Source organism: Aquarana catesbeiana, linkage group LG02 (genome assembly GCF_042186555.1).
Source record: "Aquarana catesbeiana isolate 2022-GZ linkage group LG02, ASM4218655v1, whole genome shotgun sequence".
Lineage (NCBI taxonomy): Eukaryota > Metazoa > Chordata > Amphibia > Anura > Ranidae > Aquarana > Aquarana catesbeiana.
This window is the reverse complement of record NC_133325.1, coordinates 694,377,049-694,392,102: the sequence shown is the minus strand read 5'-3', so window position 1 is coordinate 694,392,102 and position 15,054 is coordinate 694,377,049. Positions and strand designations below refer to the sequence as shown.

Below are 15,054 nucleotides of genomic sequence, written 5' to 3'. Positions count from 1 at the left end.
CTGAAGACTTGCTCTTCCTTTCTGTTCCAGAGAAAATTCGTATTGTGGCTTTTCCCTCACTTTTCGTTCCAGTAACACTGACCACCCAAACAAATACAGAGCGAAATCTCCTCACCGGGGACAAACCTAGCTGAGGTTCCAACCACTCCTTACCCTGTCCAAAAGTTTTTTTTTAACAAATGTTTGTTTATTAATGACTGGTGTGTCATAATTGAAGTGTAGCATGCAACTAATCAGACAGCTAAGAGAGCTTTCCTTGAAATCTGAAATCATATCTGCCCTGTCTATTACCCATAGAGTAACTTTGAAGAGCCTATAGCTTTGCAAGAAATGGATACCAGTAATGGTGTACTGCTCCCTTTCTACGATCCTGACTCCAGTGTAGTTTACCTCTGTGGCAAGGTAAATTTCTTGTTTACTTTTCATGTCAATAATAATCCTTATATAAGATTATATGTGTATTTAACATATTTTGGGCATATCATTTACCTTTAAAAGCCTTCCTTGTGTAGACATCCAGATGCTCTGTCATTGTAAGCAAGAAAAAATCTATTTAGCAGATGAACAGTGTGATTTAACAACATCAATATTATAGCAATAACACGTATGTAAATATATTACCTACAGCATATTTTGCCTTGGTGCTAAACCGAAATATATAAACTGATAGATCGGTTGGGAGTGGACTATACAGTCTTAGACATTTGTGCCATTTCATGTCTAGGTCCTGCTTTATGTATTTATCATTTCTCAAAATTTATTTCTAAATTGAAACAGGTGCTTGTGCTAGAATATTTGCTACTTTTAGCAATATGATTTTTGAAAATAGATGTAAGGAATTTACTATTTCCATTGCCTTGTTTCAGGGTGATAGCAGCATTCGATACTTTGAGATAACAACTGAAGCTCCTTATGTCCATTACTTGAGTACTTTCAGCAGTAAGGAACCTCAGAGAGGAATGGGTTTCATGCCCAAGAGAGGCCTGGATGTCAGTAAATGTGAAATTGCAAGGTAAGCTGGTAAGAGTGTAGATAGTTGTAGATGGGCAGTTGCAAGGATGTTTATTGTTTGGTGTAATGGTTGTGTGCATGTGTAATGTGCAAAAGCTTTAGACACTTGTGAATGTAAAGTGAGAATGCTTTCAATCTGAATGAAATATTTAGTTTTTTTTTTGTGTAATATGTGTTGAAGTGTTTAGCGAAGTTAAAAGTATACAAAAACATAAGGGAAAATGCTCTAGAACATCACACGTTGGCAATAAAAATATCTTCTAAGTACATGCAAGCCTAAAACAGATTTTTTTAATATACTACAGCACGTTTTGATGAATTTTGATGTGGGCATTGTAAAGTTGTGCAATATTCCCTAATTGATGAAGGGGTGGTCAATCCCCAGTGTAGGAGAAAACTGGTCTGGGGATCAGGGCTCTAGATGTTGACTGACAAACTTTAAGTTACCCTTAATGGACCTTGGACATGAGGCTTGGTACAAAGGAAGAAAGGGCTTCAAGAGACAATTTCTACAAAATCCTGGATAACGTGATATATCTGAGAAATCACGTCCAAGAATGTTTGTTTGTAAGTGAGCACATGACCACCATATATGTACATCGATCAAACCAGACTTCCACATTGCCCGCAGTGTTCAGGGAGGGATGAAATTAATAGCTTTTATTTATCAATTAACAACCTACAAAGTGCATAAAGAAAAAAAAAACTAAATCAAATCAATATTTGGTGTATCCACGCTTCGCCTTTAACCCATTCGCTGCCAGGTCCATATGTTGCATGGACAATGTATCCAACAACAATATAAGATGGAAGAAGTTTGACTCCTCCGCAGTTGCCAGATTGCTTCCACACCTCCTTGGTAAGTGCTTTTTGTCCACTATGTTATGAAAAAAAAGTGTAATTGTAAAAAATGAATTTAAATTAAATGTTGTGTTTCCTAGACCTTTGTGGTAATATTGTGTAACATAGAAAATTTGAACTACCACTATTTTATTGTCTAAGGTGTCTGCTTTCAGAAAATATAGAACATTTTTGGAAATGTATGCAAGCTTCAGGCCTAAAATTATTTTTTAAACAAGTGTGCAAAAAAACATAATCAATTCTGGCAGCAAAAGGGTTAAAACAGCATCAATTCTCCCAAGTATGCATGCACATTGTTTAAGTCTAACTTCATAACAATAGAACATTCCACCCTTGCAGTGCCATAGTCTAGGGCAGGGGTCTCCAAAATTTCAAAACAAAGGGCTAATTTTCTGTCCTCCAGACTTTAGGGGGGCTGGACTGCGGCCATTGGGACTACAAAATGTCCCAGCATCAGTGGGAATAAATAATCCCCCATCTTTGGTGTCAGTGGGAAGAATTGTGCCCCATCATTGGTGTCAGTGGGAGGAATTGTGCCCCGTCATTAGTGTCACTGGGTCCATTGTTGGTGGTGTCATTGGGCCCCATCGTTGATGTCATTGGGCCCCATTGTTTGAGTCCTTGGGAGGAACTGTGCTCCATTGCTGATGTCACTGGTAGGAATTGTGCCCTTCATTGTTGTCAGTGCAAAAAATAGCGCTCCAGGGGCCACGTAAAAGCAAGCAGAGGGCCGCATCAGGCCCCTGGGCCTCAGTTTGGAGACCACTGGTCTAGGGGATTGCAGAACAGGCTGTCTTTCCTACCTGTCTCCCCATATCAACTGGCTCCAATGCTCTTTTCCTCCACACGAAGCTACAGTCTGCAGGTAGAGACTCTTCATGTACAATACAGGTACATTAACCTTGTATTATACATTTAGGAAGTTGGAGTGTGACTGGAGCCATTTGCAGCTTACAGTGGAGCTGCCGAGCACAAGTCATAGTGCTGCAGGACGCCTACTGGAGTCAGGAGAAAGGTAAGTATTTTCTCCTTAACCACTTCAGCCCTGGAAGATTTGGCTGCAGAATGACTGGGCCATTTTTTGCGATTCGGCACTGCGTCGTTTTAACTGACAATTGCGCGGTCGTGCGACACTGCACCCAAACAAAATTGACGTCCTTTTTTTCCCACAAATAGAGCTTTCTTTTGGTGGTATTTGATCACCTCTGCGGTTTTTATTTTTTGTGCTATAAACAAAAAAAGAGCGACAATTTTGAAAAAAACACAATATTTTGTACTTTTTGCCATAATAAATATCCCCATTTTTTTTTTTAAAAAGCAATTTTTTTTCTCAGTTTAGGCTGATATGTATTCTTCTACATATTTTTGGTAAAAAAAATCGCAATAAGCCTATATTGATTGGTTTGCGCAAAAGTTATAGCGTCTACAAAATAGGGGATAGATTTAAAGCATTTTTATTACTTTTTTTTTTTTTACTAGTAATGGCAGCGATCTGCGATTTTTATCATGACTGCCACATTATGGAGGACACATCGGACAATTTTGACACATTTTTGGGACCATTGGCACTTATACAGTGATCAATGCTATAAAAATGCATTGATTACTGTATAAATGTCACTGGCAGTGAAGGGGTTAACACTAGCACTATGTTCCCTGGGAGGTGATTCTAACTGAAGGGGGAGGGGACTGACTAGAGGAAGTGACGAATCGTGGATCCTAGCTAATAGGAACACACGATCTGTCACTCCTGTCAGAACAGAACAGGGAAGTGTGTGTTTACACACACTCGTCCCTGTTCTGTGTCTCCTGCTCATGATCGCGATGACCGCCGGCCACGAGCATCGGCACCCCCGCTGTGTGCACGCACGTCTTCTATCCTGATCCCGCAAGCTAACTTATATCTACGACAGTTTGCCGGGATCGTGCCGACCTGCCGCAGTATAATGATGGCAGCTGGTCAGCAAGCGGTTAAAGTGGTTGTAAACCCTTGTTTTTTTTTTTTTTTTTCTTTAAATAACAAACATATCGTACTTACCTCCACTGTGCAGTTAGTTTTGCACAGTGTGGCCCTGAACCTCATCTTCTGGGGTCCCCCGGCGGTGCTCGCGAGTCCTGCTCGCATCGGTAAACCCCCTGGGAGAAGCGCTCTCCCTGGGGGTTAACTTGCGGGTGCGCTCCCGAGTCCAGCATTTGTGTCCATAAACACAGAATGCCGGACTATGCCCCGCCCCCCCTCCCCCCCGGTGCCCGCGTAAATGGATTTGCTTGACAGCAGCAGGAGCCAATGGCCGGGCTGCTATCAATCTATCCAATCAAGAGCCGAGAACCCCCGGCAGAGAGGTACAGCTCGTCTCCGCTGAGGGAATGAACAGTGTCAGGTGAGTAAAACGGGGGGGCTAGGGGGCCAGTCAGTGTCAGAAGTTTTTTCACCTTAATGAATAGGATTCATTAAGGTGAAAAAACACAAGGGTTTACAACCCCTTTAATCCTCTGCTCTTAGGCTAAATACTATTTTTTTCATTTACTTAGGTGCAGAAACTCTCAGCAATGTTAGTGGCATGAATCGAAGAAAAGACTGGACGGACACACTCTGTTGACACCTTTTTTTGAAGACGGTTTAAAAATGATTCTGGCACAAAGACATCAGATATACAGGATCAACGAAAAGCTGACATGTTTCACACCACTATGGGGTGCTTAGTCATAGCCATAGCCTATAACTAAGCACCCCATAGTGGTGTGAAACATGTCAGCTTTTCATTGATCCTGTGCCTCTGATGTCTTTGTGCCAGAATCATTTTTAAACCATCTTCAATAAAGGTGTCAACAGCGTGCGGCATCCAGTCTTTTCTTCGATTCATTCTTGCATGCAGAGCCAGCACCTGTTTCCATTAGCAGGTGGGATGCATTATGAGATGTCTGCCTAGAGCGGTATTCTTTTCTTTTAATGTTGGTGGCACATTGGAATAATTTCAGCACCTTTATATCACCTTAATAAGGCTTACGTAATCGGAGCAGCATCTGAGTAGAGGGGTTTCTGTTAGGCAGAGTAGCGATTTAAATGGCACTTTAGTGACCGATTGCAAGATCTTTGTCACAGTACTAAAATCCCAGGGATAGCGGAGTCAGCAGGGGAATCCCTAGTCTGTCCCTCCTCATCGAGAACTTCACCCCAGGGCTAAATACACTGTCCCTATCCATGCGAAGCGTAGTGAAGATTGTTTTCAGATTTTTGGCTACATTTCTGAACATGTAGCTGGGATTTTGGCCAAATGATCCTTTCAGTAGCAAAAAGCATGGGCATACGGTATACTTATTCATCATGCAATACCATCGGAGCGAGTGTCCAAAATGTATTCTTCAGCAGGACAAAGATCCCAAACATAAAGCCAGTGATAAAGAAATATCTTCTTCGGAAAAAAGAAAACAAGCAGTACTGGAAAAGGTAGTATAACCAACACAAAGCTCTTATCTCAACATCATTAAGCCCGTCTGGAATTACATGAGGAGGCAGAAGCAGTTGAGACCACTTAAACCTGCAGAAGAACTGTGGTTAGTTCTGTTCGATGTTTGTGTAACACTGGGCACTGTCACTAAGCTGCAGAACTTTATCTGTCCACAAGATGGCAGTGCCAACTATTTTTCCCTAACTATAATTGGAATGCAGTTGCCAGGGGGGGACTGGCAGATGTAGTCCAGAAGGAGAATCCTACACACAGCTGAACTGGGGCCACAGCTACAAAGCTCATAGGCACCAAGAGGGAGGAGGAACGATATATAAACAAAAGCCCGGGAAGGATTCGATAAAGTTAGGAGAAATGCGCCAACTGGGAAGGAGGGTGTGAGCTGTGCTGTGCTGAACCTAAATCAGGCTGAACTGCATCAGACAGAGCCATGTCAGAGCCAAAGGGTGGACTTCTCTGCTGAGCACCGAGTCGGGGAGCTAGTCAGGAGTGTGAGCACCCATCATCCAGAATCGCTGTTCAAATTACCTTTGTCGCATCCGCCATTGCTGCATCGCTGTTTAAAGGGGCCCCCATTGAACAGATGACTAGCTGTCGCATACTGACTGCCACAGAGGGATCTGGTGAGAGGGTCACTGACCTACACAACAACTCTAATTGTTAATCTTTTCTCAACCAAAACCTAAGGAGAGACATTACCTATATTGACCCTTTGACATTAGAGGTTAATCACCCCTGCTGCCATTTTCATCTGAGAGCCCCAGCCATCAACACCAGAGACAGAGTCCAAAGCTGTTAGTACCCCAGAATGCTGACTTTTATTGGCCCTTGTGCATCTCTCCACACTACATGATACCTTAGTACTTAACTTCTTCCCCTCCACATCCCTTCTGAAACTAGCCTTATTTCTGCCATTCTGCACCAAGGGGCCTACCTACACACTGAGCTCAACTCTACTTTTATCTGCTGTTGAACTTCACCCCAGGAGAGGACTTCACTGCTTTTGTGCACCGATATTAAAGGTCCCCAACATCGCCAGCAGAATTTTACTTTAAGAACTGCTCAGAATTACGACATACCTGAGGGAAGGACTGGGTTGCTGTTAGTGTATGAAACTCACAGGCCTACGCCTAGCCCCTTGTCTGAGAGGCCTCAAGTGACCTAGCCTGTTATGCCTTATTAGTAGTTCTTTACAGTCACTTGGGGCATAATTTCTCAGTCAGAGAACTATTGTTTATGTTCTTAGGACTGCAGTACACACTGAGTATAGCCTTAAAGATACCTGGGCTTTCTGCATTGTATTTGTATTGCACTGTTTTCATATGTTGACCCTGAACTACTGATCTGCTGTGTTACCTCTTTAAATTTGGTCTACCAATACAATCTGCTTATTTCTAAATGGTCAGTGTGTGCCATCTTTTTGTGACTGTTGGGAGTTCCTGGCCACAGTATTCTGGTAGTATCAGCAGGAGTGAGGTTTTCCCTAAAGCCAGAGAGAGAGCAGAGGACCCAATACTACCAGCGGCTCCTGCGGGGGTAGCGCTACATTTGGAACAGCCTACTTGTCAAGTTCCTTAAAACACTATGTGCAACTTTATATGGAGAAATCAATGCTGTTCCTTTTTATTTAATTCTTAATTTTGGACAAGGTGCATACAGATAAATACAAAGCCTATATACCATGTATATACTGTACATTCTGTATTGTTACATTTCAAGCAGGTCGATTTATATACAATACAAGTAAAAGGACACACCTGATATCAAGAATTGATGGTATTTTAACCACTTGTCGCCCGCCCACCGTCAAATGATGGCTGGGCAGTGCGGCTCTTGCTCTGGGTGGACGTCATACGATGGCCTCCCAGAATGATCACTCTCACCCACCCCTGTTGCTAGGACATGGCGCGACCCCGATCTGTGTAAAGAGCCATGGCCGTGGCTTTTTAATGATGTGATAGGCTGTGTCCAATCACAGCCAGTCACATGTAAATACGGAGATACCGGTAATCGGCGCTCCTCACCTCACACACTGACAGAGTGTGAGGAAAGGAGAGCAGATCAGCAACATCTCCTCACAGAGGATATCTAGGGATGTAATCAGGGCACTGATTACAATTAAGTGCCCACCAGTGCCCAAAATTGGCACCAATTAGTTCCCACAAGTGCCAGAAATCAGTGCCCACAAGTACCAGCAATCAGTGACCATCAGTGATGCCAGTCAGTGCTGGCTATCAGCGCTGTTCATCAATGCTCATCACTGCTGCCCATCAGTGCTCATCACTGCTGCCCATCAATGCCACCCATCAATGCCCATCAGTGACACCTATCCGTGCTGCCTATCTGTGCCCACCAATGCCACCTATCTGTTCCCACCAGTGCCGCCTATCTGTGCCCAGTGCCCACCAGTGCCACCCATCAGTTACGCCGATCAGTGCTCATCAGTGCCACATATCAGTGCCACCTATCAGTGCCCATAAGTGTGGCATATTCGTGCCTCCTCATCAGTGCCACCTAATCAGTGCTCATAAGGGCCGCCTCATCAGTGCCCATAAGTGCCATCTCATCAGTGCTGCCTCATCAGTGGCCATCAGTGAAGAAGAAAAAATACTAATTTACAAAATTTACTAACAGAAACTAAGAAAAACTTTTTTTTTTTCAAAATGTTCGGTCTTTTTTTTGAAAAAAATAAAAAACCAATGAATGATTAAATACCAACAAAAGAAAGCTCTATTTGTGTGAAGAAAATGATAAAAATTTCACATGGTTACAGTGTAGCATGACCGTGCAATTGTCATTCAAAGTAAGACAGTGCTGAAAGCTGAAAAATGGCTTGGGCAGGAAGGGGGTGTAATTACCCTGTATTGAGGTGGTTAAAAGCAAAGGCTGGGCACACCAAATTTTTATTTTATTTTTTTCTGTCTTTGCACTTTGTAGATTGTTAACTGATAAATGACAATTAATTGCAATTTTTTAAAGCAATCTCACTTAACAGCATTTTTTCACAAGTGCCCAAATTGTTACAGCACTGCAGATAGATTAGATCAGTTTAGTTATGTGGGCAGTTGGTGCTTAATTTAGCTAAGGATCATATTTTGATAATTGATTTTGGTGACCTCTTGTGGACAGAAATTAATCTGGCAGAGAGAACTTAAGCAAAGTCAATGCAAAAAAAGTAAACCTTATTAAAAATGAATATGTGAAATGATCAGGAATATTGGCATATTTTTTGCATCCCTTTTTTAGTTTGCTATTGTTTGCAGCAGTTAGAGGGCACGCAGAAACAAGACAATTTGTGGATTAAAGCCAGCCATATATGGATCGAAATTTGGCCAGTTCAGCAAGGACCAGACGAGATTTGATCCATGTATGGGCAGGCTGATTGTACCCAATTTGATCCATTGATTGACTTCAATGGTACAACCAGCCTGTTAGGTTTTTTACATTAGATTACTGTCAGTGGCTATAGCTCTTCTGGCCAGGAAGGCTCCCCATGCTCCCCTGCTGGCAGAACACAATAGGGCTGCGGAAGGCATTCCTCCATCAGCACTGTGTTGCTGGAAGAATAAAGCCAATTTCTTTCCTTCCACCCATGGTGGAAGCAAAGGAAATCAAATAATCCATGGGCTGCCTAAGTCTTTTTATCAGTTCAAAGAACAATAGAGTGCAGCAACTTGTCGTAGAACTATGCAAGGTTTAATATTGATGTAGTAAAATGTACCCAGCATATGCAATAACATACCTAATGTAAAACTAAAGGCAAAACTTTTTTGGATAGAGTAAGAGAGGGTTATAACCCGTAATTTTTATTTTCCATTTTTGCCTTCTTTGTCCCTTTTGGGGAAATTTCCTTTCACTTCTTTTCCCATAGGCAAAACAGAAAGTGAGAGGAAATCCTTGGTTGTCACCAGAAATACTGTCCCTATTGGAATATTTCTCCTGTATTCCGTCTGGTGACAAACCAAATTTTGGGATTTTCTCTTACCTTCACTTTGGAAGATAACGGTAAACATGACAAATATAGAGGGTGAGTATCCCCAACGAGGGGCACAGACCACAATAAAAAAACTCAACAGCTGTTCCAATCCCTCTCTATTCAAAACTTAAAAAAAAAAGTTTTGCTTTGAGTGACACTTTAATATACAATTTAAGAAATAAAACATGCTTGCCAAGAAAATAATGTTTATTCTTGCTACTTGTTTAGATGCTGTTGGAAGTTTACGGTTTTAAATAATCTGTCACTTGTTACCCTTTCTCCTTAACCAACTATGTGTTCAACTTTCCAATGGCTGACATGAATGTCTAGAATTAGATTTCAGCCCAGAGGCTGGGGAGGGCCACTGTTCTCCAGCAGGTTCACATTCATTTAGCTGATATTTTTATTTTATTGTATTTTTATCTTTATTTTAGATTTTTGATATTGTGTTTTCCTTACTCTAAGTACCCCCTGTTTTGTGTATTCAATATACAAATAAGAAAAATACAATAAAAGTGTATATCTCAGCAAACATTTCTGCAGTACATCCACATTTCACTTTATCACAATAAAATGCTGCTAGTACATAAAAATACTGGTGGGTCTGCCATAAATCCAATGTGTTTATGACTTCCTATGACAAATCTGGTGTGTTTAAAGTGACAACACAGTTCCTTTGCACTGAAATCCCAAACAGTGTTGTAAGCCCTGCCCATTTCTCCTTTCTGATTACAGAACATTTCCTCCTCTGCTCATCTATAGAACATATGATGGAGGTCACTTGGCATTGCCATTGTCATAAATGCAATGCTTCTCTCAGGAAAATGTGTGTGTGTGTGTGTGTGTGTGTGTGTGTGTGTGTGTGTGTGTGTGTGTGTGTGTGTGTGTGTAGTGGTGGTGGTGGTGGGAAGGAAGCATTTTGTATTCTCTTTAATAGTGATTCATTAATTCATAATATTAATACATTTTTGCACATATCTGTACAGGTTTTACAAGCTGCATGAAAGAAAATGTGAGCCCATTGTTATGACAGTACCTAGGAAGGTGAGCTAAGTACCACCATAGTCTTATTAGGCAATCATGAACGTCACTATTCTCCATTATCAGAACATTGCATCAGAAAAAAAAACATCTATTTTTTTTCCAACAGACCCATCATGGACCTTGAAAATATTAATGATCTCCAAACATAATTGTCATACTAGCTTGATGAAATTTAAAAAAATGAATGCACCTATAGACTCAATGGAGGCATTTTTTATTCATACCTGTTCAGCTATGAGGAAAAGCAGCTGCACACATTCCAATTTTTAAAAAAATCTTCTTTATTGTGTTTGGGGGTCTGTGTCTATGGGATGCAGACTCAAATACAACTGTATTCCCATACAAAGATATGTCATGAAGTAAAATCAAAATATAATGTGACACTGCTAAAACATGTAGTGTTTGTCATCACTGGGTTGTAGGCCTTTTAGCAGTGTTGTTTGGTGCTCCCTTTGTGCAGAACATGGAAAAATGTACATACATGTACATAAATGTATACCAAGCACTGTGCAATCTAATGAGTTCATGTTTTGTATCTTACAGTCAGACCTTTTCCAGGATGATCTGTATCCAGACACACCAGGACCCGAGCCAGCCTTGGAAGCAGATGATTGGTTTGCAGGACAGACCGCTGATCCTTTATTGGTATCATTAAGAGATGGATACGTTCCTGTCAAAAACAGAGAGCTTAAAGTCACCAAGAAAAACATTCTGGACAACAAACCTCCAACTGCACCACGTAGAAGCTACTCTTCCTGTGACTCTGGTTTCTCAGTAAGTTAGACTTCTGCTTAGTTAAATAAAGGCTTTGCAGCATCAACAAATCACTAGGCAAAGTAACCAATCTGGAAATATATATGTAAGTAGGGTTCAGGTGGGGACAGGTAAGAGTGTGCACATATGCCAAAATACAGACATGGCATTAAGGCAGCACTCCCTGTAATGAGCAGTACTTCTCCATGTAGACAGAAATCTGACTTAGATTCTATGGAACAGTTCTTTCAACTTTATGCACTATACATTATGGGTAACAGTTCCTCCATACACTTCTCTCCCTCTGTGCAGCATTTCTGAGCCGGTACTGTGTGACTTATATTGGGTCTCACCAGCTCAGTTACCTGTTGTCTTCTCCCAGTGACACTGATTCATGGGTTTAACTTTCTACTGCACTTGCAATTAAACTTGAATCCCAAAAGACTCAACTCTGTACATTTCCCCCGTCCTCCTCCTCTCACTCCATTTTTCGTGACATCTACACTGGATCCTTAGGACACCCCGTACTGCAACTTGGACCCAAGATTGGGGTACTAATCGCTAGGGAAGGAACATAAAGGACACAAGTTCCTTCATCACCAGGGCCTTCCGTCACCTATGCTAAGTCACCTCAGCATCCTGACCAGGTGGCTGCTATCTGCACATGGACACTAGTACTGTAGTCATTGGCAACAGTAATATAGGTGTCACAGACCTAGCCAGAATAGAGGCTGTTGGAGAGGACTGTATGCAAGCCTGTTGCCCACCGATTATGGGCCCTAGCATTTGGGGGAATGGTGCTCTCTGTGAGCTGTATGCCTGGGGTTGGTGTTACTTTGGATTCAGCTCCATGTCCCCCCAAAACACACAGACTCTGGAACCCGTTATATGCCATATTAGAATGATAAGACTGAATTATACTGTTGGGACACATCCTGTGAGGAGATGCTAATGTCATCATCTCCACTCACCTGTCTGATGTCAGCTATAATGGGTTTACTGTAAATAAGTTTAGTCTAGGTTCTAAAGGTATTCAACTCATTGTTGTTTGTTCTAATTAACCCTGTGTTGATGTTTATGGTAATGTGTGTTAATTGAATGAGCTGATCACATTGTCCTCTATACAATGTAGGAGACGGGACGACTCCTATTGGAGCTCATGTTAATTAGGTTAATTAGGTTATGTTTGTATTGTTAATTGTAATTAGCTCCAGCTATTGTGTTTATATTCCTGTGTGAAGCTCGGTGACCACAAGTCTGGGCAAAAGGTCATGTCTCAGCCACCTAGGCTGTATAAAGGATGAGATAATTAGCTCATGTTAATTAGGTTACGTTTGTATTGTTAGAGTAATCTTCGCCTGTGTATATAAGACTGTATTCTGGTTCTGAATAAAGTGAGTTCATGGTAGCAGTGAAGCAAGTGTCGCCTTGTCTTGATGCTCAGAGAGCTTGGAATATCTGTTATCTGTATACAGACTGGAGGAAGTGGTATATGACGGAAGCACTCAAGCGGAGTGTGGGACGTTCCGTGACATTGGTGGCAAGCAGCGGGAAAGCTTCCTACAGTCTGGGACATCCAAACTTCCATCTGGATCCAAGGTCCAGATAGCAGGAGAGGAGAGGTACAGATACCAGCCGCCATGGATGAGGAATTCAGAAGGAGGTTGCGAGAGATGCAGATACAGCACAGAGGACCAGTATCGGAGCAGGTCCTGCTGGGATGGTGTGATTCTATTCGCTGCAAACTCTGGAAGGAAGCGCTAGCCCGTGAGCAGCGACACCAGGGAAAAGTTCTCCCCTCCATCGAGGAAAGGTACTGGTCGCAGTACGGACTGCGGGTGCGGTTTTTGGGAGAAAAACCACACAAGAAGCAGACAGCTGAATTAAGCAGGCTGGTCTGGGCAGAGATAAAGCTGGATGAGAGCTACAGAGCCCTCCGGTGGCATGTATCCCAAGCATGTCCCTGGATAGCGGATGACAGCCCAACGGAAGGCTTAAGCTACGGCGGCTTGGGACTGTTGTTTGTGAAGCTGACAGGGGACCCTAACTTTGGGAGTGATTTGGAGCGGCGGGTGGACGAAATCATGGATTTCAGAGAAAAGCTACTGAACATTTCGGAAGTGCACTGGGCACAGGAAGATTTGGAGTTTCTGGCCGTTCAGGAATGGGAGCTAGAGATCGCCTACAGACGGCTGCTAGACATTGCTCAGTGCCAGGGCTGGGCTCCCTTTGCCTGGGACTATCAGGAAATACCAACTGAAGATCTGGTAACTGAACAGAGGGTCCAAGACCTCTGTCCCACACTTTTACCACTTCCAGAGACTGGGGATTTAATAGACGTTTCTGTAGAGGAAGAACCACCTGGCAAACCCCCAGCAGAAGTGCTGGCAACCGGACAGAGGGTCCAAGACCTCTGCCCCACACCTGCAGCAATTGTGGAGGCTCAGGCTGAGAAGATGGCAATCACTTCCCAGCAGCAGATACAGGGGGAGAAGGGAGAGGAGGTGTGTGTTGTCCCTCCCCAACAGTTGGCCAGGGTGGAGGAAGTGGGCTTTCCTCCCCAGCAAAGATCCGTGTACCTGGGAGACAGTACCATCGACATGTCGTCCCAGCAGCCAGATGAGGGAATGGAAAAGGAAGCAGCCGGCTCACCTCCCCAATGGCAGCTACACAGTTTGGGAGTGGAGGAAGCCAGCCTCCTGCCCCAACAGTTAGCCAGAGCAGAGGATGCGGAGTCCCCAGCAGAAGTGCTGGCAACAGGGCAGAGTGCTACCAACCTCTGCCCAGCACCGGCAACAACTACAGAGTTCCAGGGAGGCGGGGCAGTCGGCCTCCCTCTCCAACAGTTAGCCGGAACAGATGGTGTGGGGTTTCCAGCAGAAGGGCTGGCAACAGGGCCAAGGACTGCTGGACTCTGCCCTCAACTAACAGAGGATGGATTTCCTGTGAAGGTGGATGGGACTTCAGTCTCCACCTGTATACTCCAGGGATGCTGGGCAGTCGGCCCAGATCCCCAACAGCATGACAGAGTGAGCCCAGACACCCTGTCCTCTCTCCAGGAAGAAAGGCCAGTCCAGGCCTCTCCCCAGCGGCAGATATGTTCTCTGAGAGAGGCAGAGGTTGGCTGGGTGAGTAATACTCTGTTTGGAACAATTTGTTTGGGGTACTGTGTGGGTACCGGCATTAGAGGACTGGAACTATGGACTAACTTCGGAGTCAACCCGTCTGGGGTCTCCTCCTGTGTTAGTCTCCTGCCGAAAGGGGAGAAATGTCACAGACCTAGCCAGAATAGAGGCTGTTGGAGAGGACTGTATGCAAGCCTGTTGCCCACCGATTATGGGCCCTAGCATTTGGGGGAATGGTGCTCTCTGTGAGCTGTATGCCTGGGGTTGGTGTTACTTTGGATTCAGCTCCATGTCCCCCCAAAACACACAGACTCTGGAACCCGTTATATGCCATATTAGAATGATAAGACTGAATTATACTGTTGGGACACATCCTGTGAGGAGATGCTAATGTCATCATCTCCACTCACCTGTCTGATGTCAGCTATAATGGGTTTACTGTAAATAAGTTTAGTCTAGGTTCTAAAGGTATTCAACTCATTGTTGTTTGTTCTAATTAACCCTGTGTTGATGTTTATGGTAATGTGTGTTAATTGAATGAGCTGATCACATTGTCCTCTATACAATGTAGGAGACGGGACGACTCCTATTGGAGCTCATGTTAATTAGGTTAATTAGGTTATGTTTGTATTGTTAATTGTAATTAGCTCCAGCTATTGTGTTTATATTCCTGTGTGAAGCTCGGTGACCACAAGTCTGGGCAAAAGGTCATGTCTCAGCCACCTAGGCTGTATAAAGGATGAGATAATTAGCTCATGTTAATTAGGTTACGTTTGTATTGTTAGAGTAATCTTCGCCTGTGTATATAAGACTGTAT

General features: G+C 43.2%; 1 protein-coding gene across 2 annotated transcripts in view; it reads left to right on the top strand.

The window, feature by feature from the left end:
- Nucleotides 1-15,054, top strand: part of CORO6 (coronin 6) — a 150,155-nt gene that overhangs the window by 130,788 nt on the left and 4,313 nt on the right. For both annotated transcript variants that reach the window (XM_073616844.1, XM_073616843.1), the window contains exons 7-10: nucleotides 298-402; nucleotides 867-1,012; nucleotides 10,302-10,359; nucleotides 10,903-11,133. In XM_073616844.1, the coding sequence (XP_073472945.1) occupies nucleotides 298-402; nucleotides 867-1,012; nucleotides 10,302-10,359; nucleotides 10,903-11,133 (540 nt within the window). The remainder of the gene's footprint in view (nucleotides 1-297; nucleotides 403-866; nucleotides 1,013-10,301; nucleotides 10,360-10,902; nucleotides 11,134-15,054) is intronic.